This window comes from Physeter macrocephalus, chromosome 16, assembly GCF_002837175.3.
Source record: "Physeter macrocephalus isolate SW-GA chromosome 16, ASM283717v5, whole genome shotgun sequence".
NCBI classification, from domain to species: Eukaryota; Metazoa; Chordata; class Mammalia; order Artiodactyla; family Physeteridae; genus Physeter; species Physeter macrocephalus.
This window is the reverse complement of record NC_041229.1, coordinates 47,028,866-47,049,687: the sequence shown is the minus strand read 5'-3', so window position 1 is coordinate 47,049,687 and position 20,822 is coordinate 47,028,866. Positions and strand designations below refer to the sequence as shown.

Below are 20,822 nucleotides of genomic sequence, written 5' to 3'. Positions count from 1 at the left end.
AGTATCATATTTTACTGGTGAGTTCTCCCTCATTTTAGTAGACTATTCCTCCATCACTTTTCCAATACAGTACTATGAAACCACCTCAAACTCAAGGACATCTGCAAAACCTTCTTCAGAATGTTTATAAAGCCCAACTTCTTCCACTGAGAAGTGTTAACCAGTTACTTGCACTGGATCGTTAGAGGGGCAAAATCTTTATACATAGGGATTTCTTCATACTTTATAACAAAGTTCTTTCATATCCTTAGTCTTTTGATTTTGTATTACAATAGCCTTGTGACAAGGCAAGGGATGCTTTGTTATTTCCATTGTAAAGATTTAAATACTTGCTTACCTTGCCTACCTAAAGTAACACAAACTAGTATTTGTGTTTGTGCTGGAATTAGTCTTTAAAAGAGTATTTTCCACTAGAGGAATGGATGAAGATATATACATATTTTCCTCTCAATTCTCTCTCTCTTCATTTCACACGGTTTGAATCTTGTCTTCACCTTCTCTAATTATTCTAAAATTCATACATTTCTTTTTAGCCCTCACAAATCTAATTACTAGTACAGACAGTAACCACCTCCTATCTAGTATAGTATATTCTGCTCATTAGCATCCTCGTTTTCATTCTGACTACAATAAACTGAAGTTGACAGGGTATAAGGAACCATGTCATTCAACTGAAGTTCACAAGGAATGGGTTTAAAGAGTTTTGGCATCCCCATCCTCCAAGTGACTCAGAAACTGCAAGCCTTAATTTATAAGCAAGGTTTAAAAAGCCAAGAATATTACAAAGCAAAGTCAACTCACCAGATTTTAGGTGAGTAGGGCTTACATTATTTTACATGAGAGGAACACATAAGGCAGTTTTCCAGTCATCTGCCAGAGATGTAATCATTCCCAATTCTAAGTAATAGGAGAAGAGGTAAACTATGTTAAAAAGGGCCTCAAAAACTACCATACCTTCTGGTTGGGTACTGGCTAAGTTAGGAAAACCTAACTCTGATGAAGAAAGTCAAAGAAAAGGCACTCGTAGGTTAAGTCTACAAGCCCAAGGACAGGAAGCAGCTTAAGCTTGTCTTAAAAAGGTTTCCAGGGCTTCCCTGGTGGCGCAGTGGTTGGGAGTCCGCCTGCCAATGCAGGGGACACGTGTTCGTGCCCCGGTCTGGGAGGATCCCACATGCCGCAGAGCGGCTAGGCCTGTGAGCCGGGGCCGCTGAGCCTGCGCGTCCAGAGCCTGTGCTCCGCAACGGGAGAGGCCACAACAGAGGGAGGCCCGCATACCACAAAAAAAAAAAAAAAAGGTTTCCAGCTCCTGATCCGGAAGAAACGGTTTTCTCCCAGCAGTTAAACAAGGAATGTCTCAGCCTCCTCAGCTGCTTTATAAATATCAATAACTTAGCTGCCAGTTGCAACTCTGTAACTAATTTCTTTTTCTGTAACTGATTTTTAAGTCAGTACTTATGGTTGTTGTTTACTGCCACTCAGCTATGTTTATGCAGTGTTTCTGGGATGTGCTACAGAAATCACCTGCAAATAATGCCTTGGTCCACTCTAGGTCGCCAATTCAAAACATTTTGCAAGAATATGAAGAACAAAAATAAAGGAGGGTTTATACCATACCATGTCTAAAATCTCATACTGGATTAATACCTAACACAAATTCCAAACCTGATAACTAATACACAATTACATAGTTCTGTGAAAAGTTACAGAAGTTAATGCTGAGAAAAGAAAAATAAAGGAAATACTGCCTGCTAAACCTTAACTTCTCAGTCATTGAAAAGCTGATGTTACTTCTAAAAAGAAATGTACAAATGGGAATAAGGATAATGTGGTTATATCTTCCAGATCTGAAAACTGAAGACAACGTGATCATGTAAAGAACAAACCAGATCTTTCCTCCTTGAGTTTCATACCAAGAGATCAAACGCAGCTATCCTGTAACCCTCTTGGATATGCAGTTCTTAAAAACAAATTCACTGTAGAGCAATCCATTCAATTTTGTATTTATACCAATAAATCTTCACACTGGCCTTATAAATCAAAACTAGACCCACTTCCCCACAACATCTCATCTGAAATAAAGCTAGTAATTGCAATTAGTGAGATGTTTTGTTTTCTACTCACCTAATATAAATGCTACACATTTCCAAAATCTTGCCCCTCCCTCCCCAAACATGCTACCTGAAGATAGACAAACTTAGCAGTTAAAAAGGATACCAACAAATATTAAAACAAGTTTCCTAGGTATAATTCATATTGTATACAACTAAAGATTATTCTAAATGATATCAATAAGTTGCTTACTTAAAGTTACAAAAGGTAAAAAGACTGCCAAAAAGAAGGATGGCTCACACTGTATTTGACAAGTTAACTCAAAACTAACTACACATACATGTACCTGCAAGTAAAACTTTTTTTTTTTTTTTTGGCTGCGCTGCACGGCTTGTGGGATTTTAGTTCCCTGACTGAACCCAGGCCCTCGCCAGTGAGAGCGTGGAGTCCTAAACACTGGACCGCCAGGGAATTCCCTGATCTTCTCTTAGTGGTGGTCCTAAGAACACAAAAGGTTGCGGGCCAAAAAAACAGTAGGCAGCTATACTCGGAAAAACGGATGTGGTGTTGGTCTATTACAAGTTCCAGCATTAATAAGTAGACATATGCAACCTCCATCCACAATATATATCCATAGTATACATATACTTCAAGAAACAGTCTCCCCAACAAACAAATAATCTTTGAAACAAAACTAACACTTAATTTCTATGGTTCTATGAAATTAAAATAAGGGATAAAAATAAGGTGTAAGGCATTAATTCACAAATTCATCACTTAACCAAATAATTTTAAATTACTGTGCAAATGAACACAAGGGGATGGATTAGTGATGCTCCATTATATACCCTCAACTGATCTCCTATTATAACCAACAGCCAACAAAAGCAAAACAATCACCAGTGTACATCATTTAGTCTGCGGCAGTAGTTAAGGGACCACCACCATCACCGCTTTTCAGGTACCAAATTCATAATCCTAGCATGAATACTATGAACTTAGCAGGTGAACCAACCAGCTAAAGACCAAGATCATATCTGAATATTTGCAATAAAGATTCTGTCCAGGAAATTCACATTTAAAAAATAAAACAAAAAACTGTTGACTAAATAGTTCATTCACCAGCCCAGTATATTAAGTCCATTATCTTCATCAAAGATTTATTAAATATTTACTAAGATATTGTTATGCACCAGGCATTCATTATATTCTGGGTATTGGGGATACCAAGACGAAGCAGAGTCCCTGTTTTCAGGAGAAATAAACATGCTCAGGATGCTCTGAGAGTTAAAAAAAAAAAAAAAAAGAAAACAGAAAAAAGAAAATGCCTCTGCAGAGGGATAGAGGAGCAATTTGATTACAACTGCTGCTGAAGGCTTGACAGATATGGCTCATCTGACCAACCAGAGAAGGGGGAAGAGGGGAGAAGGGTCCTGCTCTCCCTCACCAAATAAGGGCATCCAACTCAAACATACGTGCCCCAAGGGGGCAAACAAGAAAGGAAGATAAACATCCTGTGGTCAACCTGGCTGACTGAAGTGAAAAATTCAGAAAAGAAAGCATTTGAAACATGGTTGGAAAGGCTAATAGGAAGTATTTTATTATCAAGTATTTTAATAGTTTACATAATTCACATATTTTTAATAAGATAGAAGAAAATTCACATTTTTGTTGGCCATTTTCTCCTAAAACAAAGTCACAGAAAACAATGCTACCCCTCCCTCCCAATGGCAGTAAAATATGTAAGTTAAAATTGTTTTTCAAGGAAAGATGATATATTGGTAGGTGAGCTACTCTAATTAATGGAGAATGAAGCAAAAGCTCATAAAGAAACCATCCTTAATCTTAGTTTCCAAAGCACCAAGCCAAGAACAAAAAAGCTAAAGGGGCACAAATATAGCATCACAGAACAGCAGAGCAGGGAGGCAATTTAGAAAATAAGCAATTTAAGTTAGTAAGGGATTTTCCTAAGGTCACATGGAGCTGGGGCCAGCACACCACATTCCAGTTCAGGGCTTGAATCCTCTAAAAGCATAAGAAGTATAAGAAGCTGCTGTTTCCAAATGTAATCTTACATATTTCCAGAAATTATATTTCTCAAAGAAAGGCTTTCTCCTAACTATATCCCATTCCCTAAAAGATCTCCGTGAGCTAAGAGATTCCCCAGATTGCCTGACTACTACTCAAGGTTCTTCATTGCCATTTAAGTGCTAAATTTATTCTCTATTTCCTTTTATCATATTTTGTGCAACACTGAAGACTGACTTTCCTTAAACTTTAATAAAATCTCTATCTTCAGATCAAAATTAGGAATATATTATTACTGTTTAGAAGACCTCTTCAATAATTCATTCCTGTGCAATCTATAAACTCAGAGATCCCCAAAACCTTCGATATTGCCACTATTAATACAGTCTATAACCAAGTTAATATGAGATATAAAATCTTATTCTCAGCTTCAAGATCAGCAAAACTTCTTGCCTTCCCTATTTTAAAACTGGCAGCAGAAAACATACTGCAACTTTGAAAATCAGCTCTAACTATGGTTCAACTTTACCTACAGCAGCCAAAAGCTACCAGGAGATGAGATATATCTAAAGGTCATATGATTAAAATCCATACTCTCTCCACAATCTCACCTCAGACAACTGCTCCAACTGTCTCTCTCCTTACGCCTAACCTGTCCTTCCTCTGGCCTCAAAGCACCCCATTTACCATCTCCAGTTAAACAGATTCCTTTGTTCCCCAAGCACAGTTCCAGCTTTCCTACCTACAAATGTTTGCTCAATGCTCTTTCCTCCACCTGAAATGCCTACTGCTCTTCCCTAATTATCATTTAAGGTCCATTTCTCCCTCTTATCGAAAGCAGTTCTCTCTCTCTCTCTCTCTCTCTCTCTCTCTCTCTCTCTCCTCTAATTTTCAATAACATCTGATCTGAGCTTATCTCACGCTGCCTGGTCATACAACTATCTGTATATGTCATCTTCCTTACGAGACTGAGGACATGATCAGCAATTTCACTTTTAGATTTCTCAATAATCTCAACACGGTAACTTGTTTATATAACAGACACTCAATATGCAATTGCTAATGAGTATATTAATTTCCACTACACTAATAAAGTCTTGTTTGGTAGAAATCAGGCTTTAAAAACCTAAAGAAACTAATAATTAATGTATCCTTTGTAGATAAATTGATACCAATTGTGAAACCACATAAGTCAAACATGCCCCCAAGAATCTTATCAAGCTTTTCCTCTTCACGCTGCCCATCGACAGATGATAAGATAGTTTGTATTTAAGTTCATTCATAAATTTGGAACTCAAAAAAACTTGACTTGCACCCAAGCCCACAAAAGCCATGAGATCAGTGTACCTGATTTTATTTATTCAGTGAGCCAAACCACCATGTATAACAACATTCAGAAGTACAACTTCAGGTGCCAAAGTTCATCTAGCCCCCTGCACAAATGGCAACAGGATTGTAGATTCCTATCTTCCTTCCCTTTCAATAACCCTACCACAAATTACCAGGAAAAAGGAAAGCCTATTTCTCCAGTTCCGTAACACTGGCATTTAAAGCTAGGAAAGCAGCTAATAAATGGGAGGAAAGGGGATTCTAAAATCAGGATCTGGGGAGAAGAGACCAGAGTCTATCAAGATAACTCCTGTCCTCACAAGACATTTAAGGGCTCTCTCTCCAACCTCATCTCCCTCTTACTCTCATTAACACTTTACAGTCCACCATACAGCACTACTGAAAGTTTTCCCCAAACACATCAAAATGCTTTCTTGCCTCTGTGTCCCTAAATGTGCTAATTTAGGAGGAATCCCTTTGTCCATCTCACAAATCACTGTTCATCCTTAAAATTCTTGTTACCTTCTCTACGAAGCTGTCATTAACTCCTTCAAAATTACTCCAGCCCCTACTTTGATACTTTATGTAAATAATATTACGCATTTATCTCAATTATTACAATTATTTGTTTACACATTTTCAACATCAGATCTCATGTTCCTTTTAGAGTAACTATTAAGCGCCATTCATTTTTACATTACTTTCTAGACCTTGATCACTTTTGCTTAGCACCCCATTTAATGCTTCTAACCAGGGGTTTTGCCAGCACTGTTCAATTCAACAGAACTCAAATCTCAGAACTTTCACTCCATATTCTTGCTCACAGAACAAGCAAAAGATTTTAATACATTTTCCTAGATAATTTTACTAAAATAACATGAAATTTAAAAAAAAGATTTGCTCTTATAATTCTCTTTTTTCCACTCAGGCCTTCTCCAAGAAATATCAAGTTCACACAAAATAATAAACTCTTGAGTCTGTAGGTACACAAATGAATTAAGATTTATCTACATTACACATTCAAAAAAAATTAATTTGGATTTCCATAGGCAATTCACCAGAGCCCTAAGATGAGGACAAAAAGGGCATAGGTGAAGTAGGTAGTAGGAAGAAGCCAATCAAGGTCAACATCCAGTTCATTCATCATAGCCTATTAAAGACATATACTTCATTTCTATCTTTCTTTGCACTTTACCAGTTTTGCCAATATCTTATAACAAAAAACACAAGCATTCAGCAAATAAGGCCTATAGCATTCTGCTATCAGGTGTGAACTATCACAGATAACACAAAGTCTAAAATCAAAGACTGCCTGGAATTCACTTACAACAACCATACATTAGCAAATAATACTCAAAATAACAGGGAAAAAAAAGAAAACAAAACCAGAAGAAACATTTGAAATCAAATATACCAATATTAAGTAGGTCCTGGAATAAATAATATTTTAAGTGTGTCAAACTACCCTAATTTTGTATAATCTAACTCTGGAAATTTACTTAACTTCCATAATTCCTCACATTTTCAACGAATAAAGAATAAAAATTAACTTCATCATGGAAACAGAAAGAAGTTTAAACAAACAACTACTACTTATAGCAAAGGCATTACCCCTACAGTAATCTCTCTCTTCCTTTATGGAAAAAATCCTAAAACGTTCTTTGATAACATATTAGAAACCTCTCATGAAAATTTCATCCCTCCTTCATTCTTTCAGCATCTTTTTATTACATACTTGCTATATGCTCTATTTAGCACAGTAAAGAGGACACACAAGGATTTTCTGTAAACACTTATAATTATAGAAGCTATACGTACCCCAATGTCCACTGCAGCACTATTTACAATAGCCAGGACATGGAAACAACCTAAATGTCCAACGACAGATGAATGGATAAATAAGATGTGGTACATGTATACAATGGAATATTACTCAGCCATAAAAAGGAACGAAACTGGGTCATTTGTAGAGATGTAGATGGACCTAGAGTCTGTCATACAGAGTGAAGTAAGCCAGAAGGAGAAAAACAAATATCGTATATTAACGTATATATGTGGAATCTAGAAAAATGGTACAGATGAACCTATTTGTACAGCAGGAATAGAGACGCAGACATAGAGAACAGACATGTGGACACAGGGTGGGAAGTGGAGGGTGGGACGAATTGGGAGATTAGGTTTGACATAAATACACTACCAAGTGTAAAATAGATAGCTAGTGGGAACCTGCTGTATAGCACAGGGAGCTAAGCTCCATGCTCTGTAACGACCTAGAAGGGTGGGATGGGGGGGTGGGAGGGAGGTCCAAGAGGGGGGATATAGGTATACATATGGCTGATTCACTTCATTGTACAGCAAAAACTAATACAACATTGTAAAGCAATTTTACTCCAATAAAAAAAAGAAGAAGTACAAGTCATTATGGAGAAGTACAAGATACTACGGAAACATACACACCATTCTGTGTAGACAAAAATAACTCCTTATGGACACTCATGCAACTATGTATTATCTCTTCACACATTTAAACTATCCCGAGAACCTTAAAAAAAAAAGTTTGTTGGATTAATTAGTCCATCCAGTGGAAAAATGTTTGACTTGAATTTTCCATAGTCAGTGAACTATTACCAGTACTGGAGAATGCCATCAAGGAAAATTTTTCCTCCCTCACTAATCTCTATTTCCACATTACACAGAGGTAGCAGAGTTGTACCCCATGTAAACCTCAAAAGAAGGGGAAAAACTCAAATATCCTTCATTTTCCTTAACGTCACCTTGTGTCCACACACCATATATAAAAATTAACTCAAAGTTGATCAAACCTAAAAGAGCTAAAACTCTTAGGAGTAGGTGAGGTGTAAATCTGCGTAACCTTGGATTAGCCAATGGTTTCTTAAGATATTATACCAAAAGCACAAATATTCAAAGAAAATATAGACAAACTGAACTTCAAAATTAAAAACTTTTGTGCATCAAAGGACACTATCGTTTATTTTAAAAATTATGAATCACTATGTTGTATATGTGGAACTAATATAATATTGTAAATCAACTGTACTTTGATTTTTAAAAGGGCAAGGGAACACTATCAAAAAAGTGGAAAGACAAGACACAGGATGGGAAAAAATATTTTCAAGTCATATAAGGATCTAGTATCCAGAATATGTAAAGAACTCTTCTAGCATTCCATATAATAAAGAACCAAATTTAAAATGGGCAAAGGATCTGAATAGACATTTTTTCAAAGATATACAAATGGTCAATAAGCTCAACATCATTAACAAAATGTTTAACATCATTTGTCATTAGGGAAATGCAAACCAAAATCATGATATATACTATATATATATATTTAACTAGGATGACTACGATGAAAAAAAAAATTTTAAATACCCTGAAAATAACAAGCGTTAGCAAGAATACGGAGAAACTGAAACCTTTATACATTGTTGTTGGGAATGTAAAATGGTGCAGCTGCTGTGGAAAACAGTCTAGTAATTCCTCAAAAAGTTAACATATAACCACCATATGACCCAGAAATTCTTCTCCTTGGTACATACCCAAGAGAACTGAAAACACGTTAACACAAACACTTCTATACAGATGTTCATAGCAATACTATTCTTCCCGGATTTAAAGGGATAAACAATCCAAGTGTCCATCAATGGATGAATGAGCAAAATGTGGTATATCCATACAAGGGAATATTATTAAGTTATAAAAAGAATGAAGTATTGTTACATGCTACAACATAAATAAACCTTGAAAACATTATGCTAAGTGAAAGAAGCCAGACATGAAAGGCCATGTATTGTATGATTCTACTCATATGAAATGTCCAGAATAAGAAAATCCATAGACAAAAAGTAGATTACTGGTTGCCAGGGAATGAGGATGGAGAGATGGGGGGAGTGATTGCTAACAGATAGGTGGTTTCTTTTTGGGGTTGGGGGAAACGTTCTGGAATTAGATACTGGAGATGGTTGCACACAACATTGTGAATATATTTTATGTTATGTGAACTACATCTCAATTTAAAAATTGCATTTAAAAAATCACTTCGGGCTTCCCTGGTGGCGCGGTGGTTGCGCGTCCGCCTGCCGATGCAGGGGAACCGGGTTCGCGCCCCGGTCTGGGAGGATCCCACATGCCGCGGAGCGGCTGGGCCCGTGAGCCATGGCCGCTGGGCCTGCGCGTCCGGAGCCTGTGCTCCGCAACGGGAGAGGCCACAACAGAGGGAGGCCCGCATACCACAAAAAAAAAAAAAAAAAAAATCACTTTGCCTCACAATCCCCCTTTTCACATTAGCTTTGGATTAAATAACAATATCTCAAATCAGTCAATACCATGCATGATAATAAATTTCTGCGAACAGTTGTTTCTAATACACCAAAAAGGTCTGCAAATCCTCTCTGGTGTGACTACCACCCTATTTACTTTTTGGTATATACCTGAATTATGACAAGATTTTTGCATATTACATGTACTTAAAATGTTACATTTGTATTTCTCAAGTTTCCACAAGATAACTAACTCTATTACCAGCACATAAAAATTTTAACATACATACACACACACACAACATGACCCTTGTTCTCAGAGCTTATAAATCACATGAGGAGATCTATAATCAGCAGAAACATGTACATTAAAATACAGCAACAGAGTATACCCTATGAAGTCACTTGTAAAGTATACCTGCAATCTTTAGTGAGGGAAGAATTTTGGAAAGCATATCTAGCTTCCTCAACCACTACTTGAAAGAAATGTCCCTTGAGTAAAATCAGGGCCCCTAGCAAGCTTTCAAGTACTAAGTTTATGACTATAAATACCAGCACCGTTTCAGAAATCACTGCTGGAATTCCAAGCATTCAGAGAAGACTTGCAGCAACTCCTACCAGCCCCTGGAATGAACTGATGATCTGGATTTAGTGGTCTTACTATCATGGCCATCACTACTTACCACTCCAACCTTTGCTTACCCTACAAGGCTTCGTTCTAAAACAGCCATTTCTTTTCTTTTGCATCTTGACGTTATCTATTACGCGTACTTTAGGCCATCACTACTACTACTCCAACCTTTGCTTCATACCTCACAAGGCTTAATTCTAAAACAGTCATTTCTTTTCTTTCGCATTTTGACATTATCTATTAAGTGTACTTTATCCTTCCTTATATCTAAAGTGAGGCTGCCATACAGTTATATACTGGAGGCACCCTGCACATAGATTATAATGTGATCAGCACCTCCTAGAGTTGTACAAGGAAGCAGCTCTGATAAACATTTCAAATCTAACTCTGGTCCCCTGTTTAATTCTTAAAATTAATTTCTACTCTTAAGACCACATCCTCAAAAACATGCATTTGAATATAGTTTTCAAACTGAGTAGCTGTAACCAAGAAACTTTTTTTCTCTGCTATAACAATACTTTGGAAAAACCACATAATATCTAAACAAAACTAAACCTCAATGCCTCATGGGTGCCATGAAACATAGCACTTTGTTATAATCTTTTTTATCAATGCTACTGAATGACTTCATATATAATTTTGTAACCAGGTGATTACCATTCACTGCAACTAAGATAATGGCCATAAAAACATTATTAAAGTATCTACTGGAATAGATCTCTATGGTGTGTCCGTAGGTTGTTCATGGAATAGCCTGTACTGTGACGGGAGATTATGTGTAATCATTCAGTACTTACTGGGCACCCAAAGGGTCACTGATTAGGTACTTTGAGAAGAGACATAGAACAGTACAAAAAAGAGCAGTTCCTATTCACAGAGAAAACACACATGAACCCAATATATATATATAAAAGCATAATACTAAGTACAGTTTAATCCAAAAAAAAAAATATATACATATATATGTAAACTTTAAACGGTGATAATAATGTTGGACTGACAGAACCAGGGGGAGTTATTCAGTAACGTCTTTCTGAAAGAGGTTACTTTAAATGTGAATGTTAACAAAAGCAAGTTAGTTTAAAGAAGGTTTAAAAGGAAGGATGCATCTGTACTGACAGAGAGGTGAAGATATTTCGTGTCCAAGGAATGGGATTTGCAAAGGCTGGCTAAGAGTTTGAGGGTCAAGAACTTATTCTGGCTCAACTGGTCCCTAACCTGCTTGGCTAAAAAGAAATAGCTTAGATATATTTAAAACAAAACAAAGCAAGTGAGGAAAAATAGATCAAGAGTCTCAATTAATGATGGACTCTATCAAGGCCTTTTAGGAAAAATTACATTATTACTGTTAGAGACTCTTTTTGCCCCCCAGAAGTCTCCTTTCCAAGTCACACAGCACATTCTTTCCAACCTACTCAACAGTATGACATAATCAAAAGATCACGTCACATCTCTTTCTCAGCCCTACAATGACTGGGCCACTGTTACCCATCAAATCAAATCAAAATTACTCTGAGAATTTTTTCTTTTTTTTTTTTTTTTACTCTGAGAATTTAAAGGACCAGTTACATCTAGTTTCTGAGTATTCTTTTCTCCCCTCTCCTATACACCCTTCCTTAGAGTTGCATTTTTTAAGTCTCAGAACCTTTACAATCTTAAAACTTGAAGACCCCAAAGAGCTTTTGCTTATGTGGTTTTTCTCTATTGGTATTTACTGTGTTAGAAATTAAAACTGAGAAATTTTTAAATATTAATTCATTTTAAAATAATAAAATTCATCATATTTTAGCATTATTCATAAAAAATAACTGTAATTTCCAAAACCAAAATTTAGAACAGTGGCATTGTTTCACATTTTTTCCAAAACTCTTTACTATCTGGCTTAATAAAAAACAGTTAGATTCTCATATCTGCTACTACATTCAATTTGTTGCAGTATCACATAGCCTCTGGAAAACTCCACTGTACAACAGTAGAAGAATGAAAAGGAAAATAATGTCTCAGCATATGAATATAGTTTCGATTTCACAAATACGCTGAAGGGGTCTTGGGGACTCCCAGGAATCCCCGGACCACACTTTAAGAAACAGCCATGAATAGATAAACATGGTCTATTCATTCTCTAGAATAGAAAAGCATTACATAAAAAGTTACACTAAAGTGAAAGCCAGACCTGATGCTAGACTACCTGGGTTCAAATCCCACTTCTCCTCTTCCTGGCAATGTGACCTTGGGCAAATTACTAAACTCAGTGCCTTAGTTTCCTCTTCAGTAAAATGGTGATAATAATAAAATCTCTTGGACTTCGCTGGTGGCACAGTGGTTAAGAATCCGCCTGCCAATGCAGGGGACACAGGTTCGAGCCCTGGTCCAGGAAGATTCCACATGCTGCAGAGCAACTACTACTGAGCCTGCGCTCTAGAGCTCGCCAGCCGCAACGACTGAGCGAGCCCACATGCCACAACTACTGAAGCCTGCACGCCTAGAGCCCGCGCTCTGCAACAAGAGAAGCCACTGCAATGAGAAGCCCACGTACTGCAACAAAGAGTAGCCCCCGCTCGCTGCAAATAGAGAAAGTCTGCGCGCAGCAACGAAGACCCAACGCAGCCAAATATAAATAAATAAATTTTAAAATAATAAAACCTCTCACAAAGTTGTTGAAAGGAATAAACAAGTTTATAAATGCAAAGTGTTCAGTAATGTGAGTGCCCAGCACAAAGTAAGCATAAATAAACATTTGTTAAATAAATATAAACACAACCTAGGCATAAACACAAAAAACACGTCTAGCTGTGAGTATTGCCACTATATTCTAATGTAACTTGAGAAATCCTTAATATTCTGATAACCTGGCAAATTACAATTCTGAACATAATTTTTAATACAAAGGTTTAAGTTCATTAAAATTCCCTTTTAAAGGAATATCATTAGTAAACTGTAACTGCCTACAAACAATTCTCCATGAAAAGAGCCATATACACAGTGAATATACAAAATTCTGAAAGATCAAATCCAAAAATTTCAATTCTCTAGAGAAATATATAAAGCTATTTAACTGGGAACATACTGAGACAGAACACAAAGTAACGGAAATGCCACTTCAGCCACCAAAAGAACAGGAAAAGCAAATATTAAGCCTTTACTTTGAAAATCTAACCCTACTTCTTCTGACACAGGTTCGAGCCCTGGTCCAGGAAGATTCCACATGCTGCAGAGCAACTACTACTGAGCCTGCGCTCTAGAGCTCGCCAGCCGCAACGACTGAGCGAGCCCACATGCCACAACTACTGAAGCCTGCACGCCTAGAGCCCGCGCTCTGCAACAAGAGAAGCCACTGCAATGAGAAGCCCACGTACTGCAACAAAGAGTAGCCCCCGCTCGCTGCAAATAGAGAAAGTCTGCGCGCAGCAACGAAGACCCAACGCAGCCAAATATAAATAAATAAATTTTAAAATAATAAAACCTCTCACAAAGTTGTTGAAAGGAATAAACAAGTTTATAAATGCAAAGTGTTCAGTAATGTGAGTGCCCAGCACAAAGTAAGCATAAATAAACATTTGTTAAATAAATATAAACACAACCTAGGCATAAACACAAAAAACACGTCTAGCTGTGAGTATTGCCACTATATTCTAATGTAACTTGAGAAATCCTTAATATTCTGATAACCTGGCAAATTACAATTCTGAACATAATTTTTAATACAAAGGTTTAAGTTCATTAAAATTCCCTTTTAAAGGAATATCATTAGTAAACTGTAACTGCCTACAAACAATTCTCCATGAAAAGAGCCATATACACAGTGAATATACAAAATTCTGAAAGATCAAATCCAAAAATTTCAATTCTCTAGAGAAATATATAAAGCTATTTAACTGGGAACATACTGAGACAGAACACAAAGTAACGGAAATGCCACTTCAGCCACCAAAAGAACAGGAAAAGCAAATATTAAGCCTTTACTTTGAAAATCTAACCCTACTTCTTCTTGGTAGGGCTCTAACCTCTTGCCAAGAAGTCTTTAAGTTTATTTTACTTGCTTCTTTGACTTTAAGGGCAAAATCACGGAACTAAGCGCTTTGAAACTGAAGAAAACAGAAGAGACTTTCTATGTATTAGGGTGAACTTTCACATTAAATATTCTAAATGATAATCAGAGTCAAAATAAACTATTTTATTCAAATTAAAGCAATTCTGATGACTAATTAAAATCAATTATTTTAATCAAATTGGTGAACTTTCACATTATTTAAATTAAAGCAATTCTGGTTAGTTAAAATAAGTTAAACAATGTATTTTAAAAACATCTAGGGAATTCCCTGGTGGTCCAGTGGTTAGGACTCCATGCTTCCACTAAAGGGGGCACGAGTTCAATCCCTGATCAGGAAACTAAGATCCTGCAAGCTGTGCGGCACGGCCAAAAAAGAACCGCAGTGGTTAAGAATCCACCTGCCAATGCAGGGAACACAGGTTCGAGCCCTGGTCCGGGAAGATCCCACATGCCACGGAGCAGCTGGGCCCATGCGCCACAACTACTGAGCCTGTGCTCTAGAGCCCGCAAGCCACAACTACTGAGCCCAGGTGCCGCAACTACTGAATCCCGCATGCCTAGAGCCCGTGCTCCTCAACAAGAGAAGCCACCACAAAGAGAAGCCCACACACCGCAACGAAGAGTAGCCCCCGCTCACTGCAACTAGAGAAAGCCCGCGCGCAGTAATGAAAACCCAACACAGCCAAAAATAAATAAATAAATAATAAATAAATAAATTTTTTTAAAATTTAAAAAGTAAAGTGGAAGAGCTTTAAAAAGTTAAAAAAAAATCTAATTAAATATCATACAAGTGCTTTACAACTCAAATGAGAGAAAAAAAGCAAGTCACTTCATAATGAAGTTCCACTTCTTTTCAGTTGAAATTAAGTTCTAAGACATCTTTAAAAATTATTCAGATATATAAAATATATAAACATAAAAAGCACTGCTACAAGGATAAAAAATAGATGAATAAAGTCTAAACAGTATTTCTTAAAGTAACAAGTCCACCAGTGAAGCCTAATTACTTTACAAAGAAATTTTAGAATTAATTTGCTAGTTACAAATAAGGCAGCTACCGAAATGGCTATAGCTAAAATTCTCTTCAGGTTTCTCTTTTAAAATACATACTATTCAGAAACATAACTAAGTATGTCAAGGAGGAAAAACTTACATTTGTGGAGTTCTACTATATACCTCCTGCATTTGACATAAGTAGTCAAATCTTACTATTACCACTTTGATGACTCAATTACCATTTTTTTGTATTTCAGAACTATTAAAGTAGTAAGGGACAGAATAGGTCAAATAATGAAAATGAAAATATAAATCATACGATTAAATCTTATGGGAAAGAACAGTAAGCCCAAACATAACTACGAAATAATTGTCCATTTGGAAACCCCCAGTTACCTTATTTCTAAACAAGCGCCATCTAGGGGCAGATCTTCTACTTACTATCTTCCTCACAGGTACCTTCTTGCAAATCAGATCCCAGTTACCAGATGTATTCTTGACAATACGCAAACTAAGCACCCATTGGATATCATTAACTAAGACATTAAAAATCAATAATTTGCTTAGAAAGATAATTATTTTGGGTGCATGTCAATATTTTATATGTATTTTCAATGGTTATACAAACCACGAACCCAAATACAAATTCCACCCTCTACATATTCAAAACATTCACAAATTCTTACTTTAAAAACAATGTTTCCACAATTAAAATTAGGCAGAGTCTAGAGCCAGTACACAACACACAAATATCCACACTGTATCTACCTTAGAGACATGCTTATAACGGATACTTAATAAGAAAATGATCTTGATTTTGTTGTACAGAATGTAAGGCAGATGGTGGCTGGAATGAACTGTCCCTTGAAATTAACTGGAAAAAATATGGATAAAAAAGTGAAAACATTAGAGCCATTAACATAATATTTCATCTCAGTGAAACATGCCCCAACATAAATGCCCAAGGAAAGTAAACAAGTATAGAAAAAAGTGTTCTTGTCAAAAAAACAAGAGTAAAGGTTGTGAAATCAGGTAAGAATGTTTTTACTTTAAGAATTTATAAATTTTAAAACTCTGTTCTGTCTGTACTTCAATCAATAATGTTTTAAGTATTCTATACCCTCTTTAAATTTAGTTAGAGATGACCTTCTATGAATATGACTTGCCTCTCCCATAGCTATGAGAAAGGATTAAATTAGATAATGGTTAATAAGTGCCGGGAAAACTGAAGTCCTTCAAATACAAGGCTGCTATTCTTCTATCTTAATAATGGCCATTAGAGGCCTGAAATTAAATGCAAACCATGTTTATTTTTAAAAATATGTTTCAGGTTTGACAACTCTTTTCACACTAAGGACACTACTTAACATTATTATCTACTGACCCCTATAAGCAAAGCAAAAGCTCTTTCTTAAACAAGTATACAATGTAGTATGAATTAAGCCATAATTCATGGATTACAATCATCATTTCCTAATATAGACAGACCTTGGCGAAGTACACAGAAACCACCTCCACACTCTAAAGGCTTATAGGAAAAAACAGTCTTAAGCATATTTTTGTTAAATACTAATATTGTAAAAATGAAATCATTTTCATTAGGGTCAACTAATTAGGCAACAGTTTCTCAGTATATTAAAAGGCGCAAGAGAACTAAACTAAGCCTTCACCAGAAAGAAAAATTCCTAAAAGAGGAAAAATTGTATCTACATTAAAGACTTAAAAGTCCATGATGTCAAAACCCAGAACTGTTTGTGAAAGACTTTTCAATTTCCTCAAAGTATGTTAAAGTGTGTGGGGGCAGGAGGTGTTTACAAAAACCACTCACTGGTCAGACTTAAATTTATTCCATTAGTGGAACTGGTTATAAGGGTGTTTTAAACAACAATATAAGGAAAATAGTATTACTGTATTTTAAAAACCTCATAGAGTAAGTGGCTCCTTATTCATACAGATTTTTTTTAAAAATCAAACATTACCAGGAATATTCAGGTTCTAAAGAAGTGGGAATTTATAAACACAGCAGTGGTAGAGAAAAAGACTACAAATGTGAGATTATCCATACCAAACTTAATCCCAGTTCTTATCTGCAGCAGCTTCCATTACAAGAGAAAAGGCTAACATTCATAAAACCACAAGCAAGTCTCACCTAAATTTACCTAGGCTATTTTCTGACCTTTTCCACAATGTGTTAGAACTGCAACATTTGAAATAAGAACCTTTAAAAAGACTTTTAAAAGCGCTATCTATTCGTGTTATAATTTATCATTTTGAAGGGAGAGATGAGGATAACAGTTCACAAAGTCACAAGTAGTTTCTTCAACGCCAAAAACAAACAATAAAACCAACCTAACAAAAGAATTAACAGTGTTAGGGCAAACCATAGACTGGGTAGAGCAAGCCAAGTAGTCATTTGAAGAGAAGTAAACAGTAGAAATGTCTACTCCAAATATCAGACAATCAAAAGAGGCACTTAACGGCTTCATAATGTATTTTAAAGAACTTTCCATTTATAAATGTGTCACCATTTAAATATATTCTGAACTCTTTAAAACAGTCAAGGATTAATAGTTAACAAGCAGCCTCCATGAACCGCACATCAAAAGAAGAAACAAGCAATAATGATGCTTTTTTAAACTTTTCCACAAGAAAGGAATAAGTCACAATGAATAGTGGGTTTGTCTGTAGCAGTAACTTGTTCTAACAGTACTTCATGAGCAAAGTATCTTGGAAGAATTCACATTTTGTACATTTTTTTAAAAAGCGCAAACCTTACGGCCAAAGTCCAAACGAGAACTCAAAACAGGACTCCTGTCAGTGAATTCCCTTTCAGGACATGCTCACTCTTGCTTCAAACAGTAAAGCAAAGTAACTTTCATGTAGGATGAAGTCAGTCAGGCTTATGTGTCCAGTAGCCATTTAAAAAAGGAACTTATCTATTACAATGCCTTTTTCCCTGTTTCCCTGAAAAGTTTCAGGTCAAAGCTCCATTGAGTCAAAGCTTGAGTAATCCACTGATCTTTGTACCCTGAGGTAAAGGAGTGGAATAAAAAAGGAGGATATTACAGGTGGCTTCCAGGTTTGGAAAAAGTTGGGAGGAGTTAGCTCTAGTAATTGTAGCTAAGTTAGTGAATGGTGTAATATCATGTGTGTAAGAAAAGCTAGTTCCTCAAAAGATAACCAGCATAAATTAAAACGGAGTCCAAACTCAAGCATCACCAAATATCTTTTTACCAGTTTTTTAAAGGATGTATGTTATTTGTAGATTTGATTATTAATCTATTTTGAATTCCAATAGTCTACGCTTCACTCAAGGCTCTGAATTCAAACCGCCAGGCTCAACAGCTCTAGGAACTGATACCAAAATCAACAAACCCTTTTCCATATCCCCATGAGAAAAGAAAAAGGGGGGGAGGGGGTGACTGACATTCACAAATTATCCCAGTCAAAAGCATGAAAATACAATGATTAAACCCCACCAGAGGTGATTAAAAATCCCGAAGTTCCACAAAGCTTTCCCCACACCAACGGAATCCCTTTACTTTCACGCCCACGAAGAAAGTAGTCAGAGGAAAAAAGTCGGATATTGAGTATGATATTTACAATGAGACGAAAGAACTTAAGTGAAGCTACAGAGGCAAAGAAAGGTAACCCAAGGGCGGGCGGGGGGGGCGGAGGAAAGGTGGACGAGAAAACCGGGAAAGGAAGGGACAGAAGAGGCTAGTGGAGCAAAGGAAGTGGGAATCACTTCAAGGGAGGCGGCCCTCAGCGTTGCGGAGAAACAGGGATCCGGGCCCACGGAACCGGGCGTTTACGGAAACCCGAAGAAGGCTAGTGGGGAAACAATAGGGCGGTGAGGCCGGGAGCAAGCAGGGAGACGCTCAGGAGAGGGCGGCTAGGCAGCACGGGACGGGTGGGAAGAAAGAGTAGAAGGCTGCAGCAGACAGAGGAGGCCGGGAGGTGAGGGGCCAGGTGGAGAGGCAAGTTGGCCGGCTGTGATGTGTATCGCGGAGCACCGGGCAGAGAAGCCAGGGTCCCCTAGGAACCCGGAGGGGAGTGGCTTGTCAGGGATTTTTAGACAGGGAACGGAAGCCGTGAAGGCAGGTGTGATGGAAGCAAAAAGAACACAGCTCGGGTGAGCACAGGACCCGCCGCGCCAGAGAAGACGCAGGGAGGGAAGAGGCAGCTGAAGCGGGGAAGAAAAGAGATGGGGAAAAGGACGCGGGTCGCGGGGGCAGCGGTCGGCTTCACTCACAGTCCAGGTGCTTTTTCTTGGGCCCCATGATCTCGTGGGTCGTGGCCTTGCATACTGTCTTGGACACGGCCGAGCCGGTGACACTGTGTTGGGCGGCGGTGATTCGGTCCGTCAAGCTCTGGCCGGACATCTCTGCGGCTCCTCCGCCACCCCTCCCGCTCGGCAGCCGGCGGGGACTGGGACCCCCAAGCGCCGGAGGACCCCCACCCCCCCTACCCCCACCGGCTCCTTCTCCGCCTGCCGGCCTGGGGCGGGGCTCAGGGCCGCGCGCTCCCACCAGCCCGGAAAGAACCGGCTCTTGTCACCCGCGGGGTCAGGCAAGATATCGGGCACTCCCCTGCCCCCGCCTCAGCTCAGCCCACCCCCTCCCTGGTCAGCTGAAGCCGGGCAGGGCAAAAGGGACAGGCAGCTGCAGGAAAATGGCGGCGCCAGGCTCCTCCTCGGAGCTTTCCGGGCTGCCCCGGGTCACGTGACTCGGGCACCGCCCCTCCTTCTCCGTCTCCCGCCCCTTTTCCCTTCTCTTTCCTCTTCGACGCAGGCCCTCCCCTCGCTCGGCGAGGGAAGAGCGGGGCGGTGCCCGCAAGTTAAGTGATGGAACCCGCCGGGCGGGCGCAACAGGAGGCTCCCCCGCGGGGGCGGTGAGCGGCCCGCCGCGTCACGTGATGCTCCCTGCCAACAGGTCGCCCGAGGCTGGGCTCGCTGGGGTCACGCGGGGGGGCGGGGAGAGGGACGGATGGCTTTTCCGCTCTTCCTCCACAAGGGTGTCCTAGTGTCTGTGGTTGAAACCAACGGCTTCCCGAAGAGGAGGTCCAGCTACCTTCACAGCTCCCCCTGAGTAAGGGGGTGTCAGAGCTGCTTGGGCTTTTCTAGCAGAATCAAGAATGTGTTTAGGGAGGCCCCCAAAACCATCCTCCTGGCTTTAATGAAAAGGAAAAGGCTTCCGTCGGCCCATTCTCGGAGACTGTCAGCAGGCCTCTCTCTACAGTTGGTATTGAAGCTCTCCCTGCTTATTTACCCCAGCAGGGTTGGGGCTTTTTTCCCCTTTTCTTGAGAGGCTTGGAAATGTCACCTGTTTTTGTTTATCTCTTCCCTGAAAACTTGACACATTGCTGCCAGTCTAAATTTGGATACTAATTGGGCCAGTATTTTTTTCTCTAGGGTGTCAAATAGGACAGGAAACACATAGCTTCACTGGAATTTGAA

General features: G+C 38.5%; 1 protein-coding gene across 15 annotated transcripts in view; it reads right to left on the bottom strand.

Moving 5' to 3' along the window:
• Window positions 1–19,994, bottom strand: part of PICALM (phosphatidylinositol binding clathrin assembly protein) — a 106,129-nt gene extending 86,135 nt beyond the window's left edge. For 2 of the 15 annotated variants that reach the window (XM_028501019.2, XM_007124916.4), the window contains exon 1: window positions 19,620–19,943. In XM_028501019.2, coding sequence (XP_028356820.1) covers window positions 19,620–19,749 — 130 coding nt within the window. In that variant the 5' untranslated portion in view covers window positions 19,750–19,943. Of the gene's footprint in view, window positions 1–19,619 lie in introns of all 15 variants that reach the window. The other 13 variants (XM_028501018.2, XM_007124915.4, XM_024131623.2 and 10 more) reach the window with 12 other exon arrangements.
• Between the last annotated feature and the right edge of the window lie 828 nt (window positions 19,995–20,822).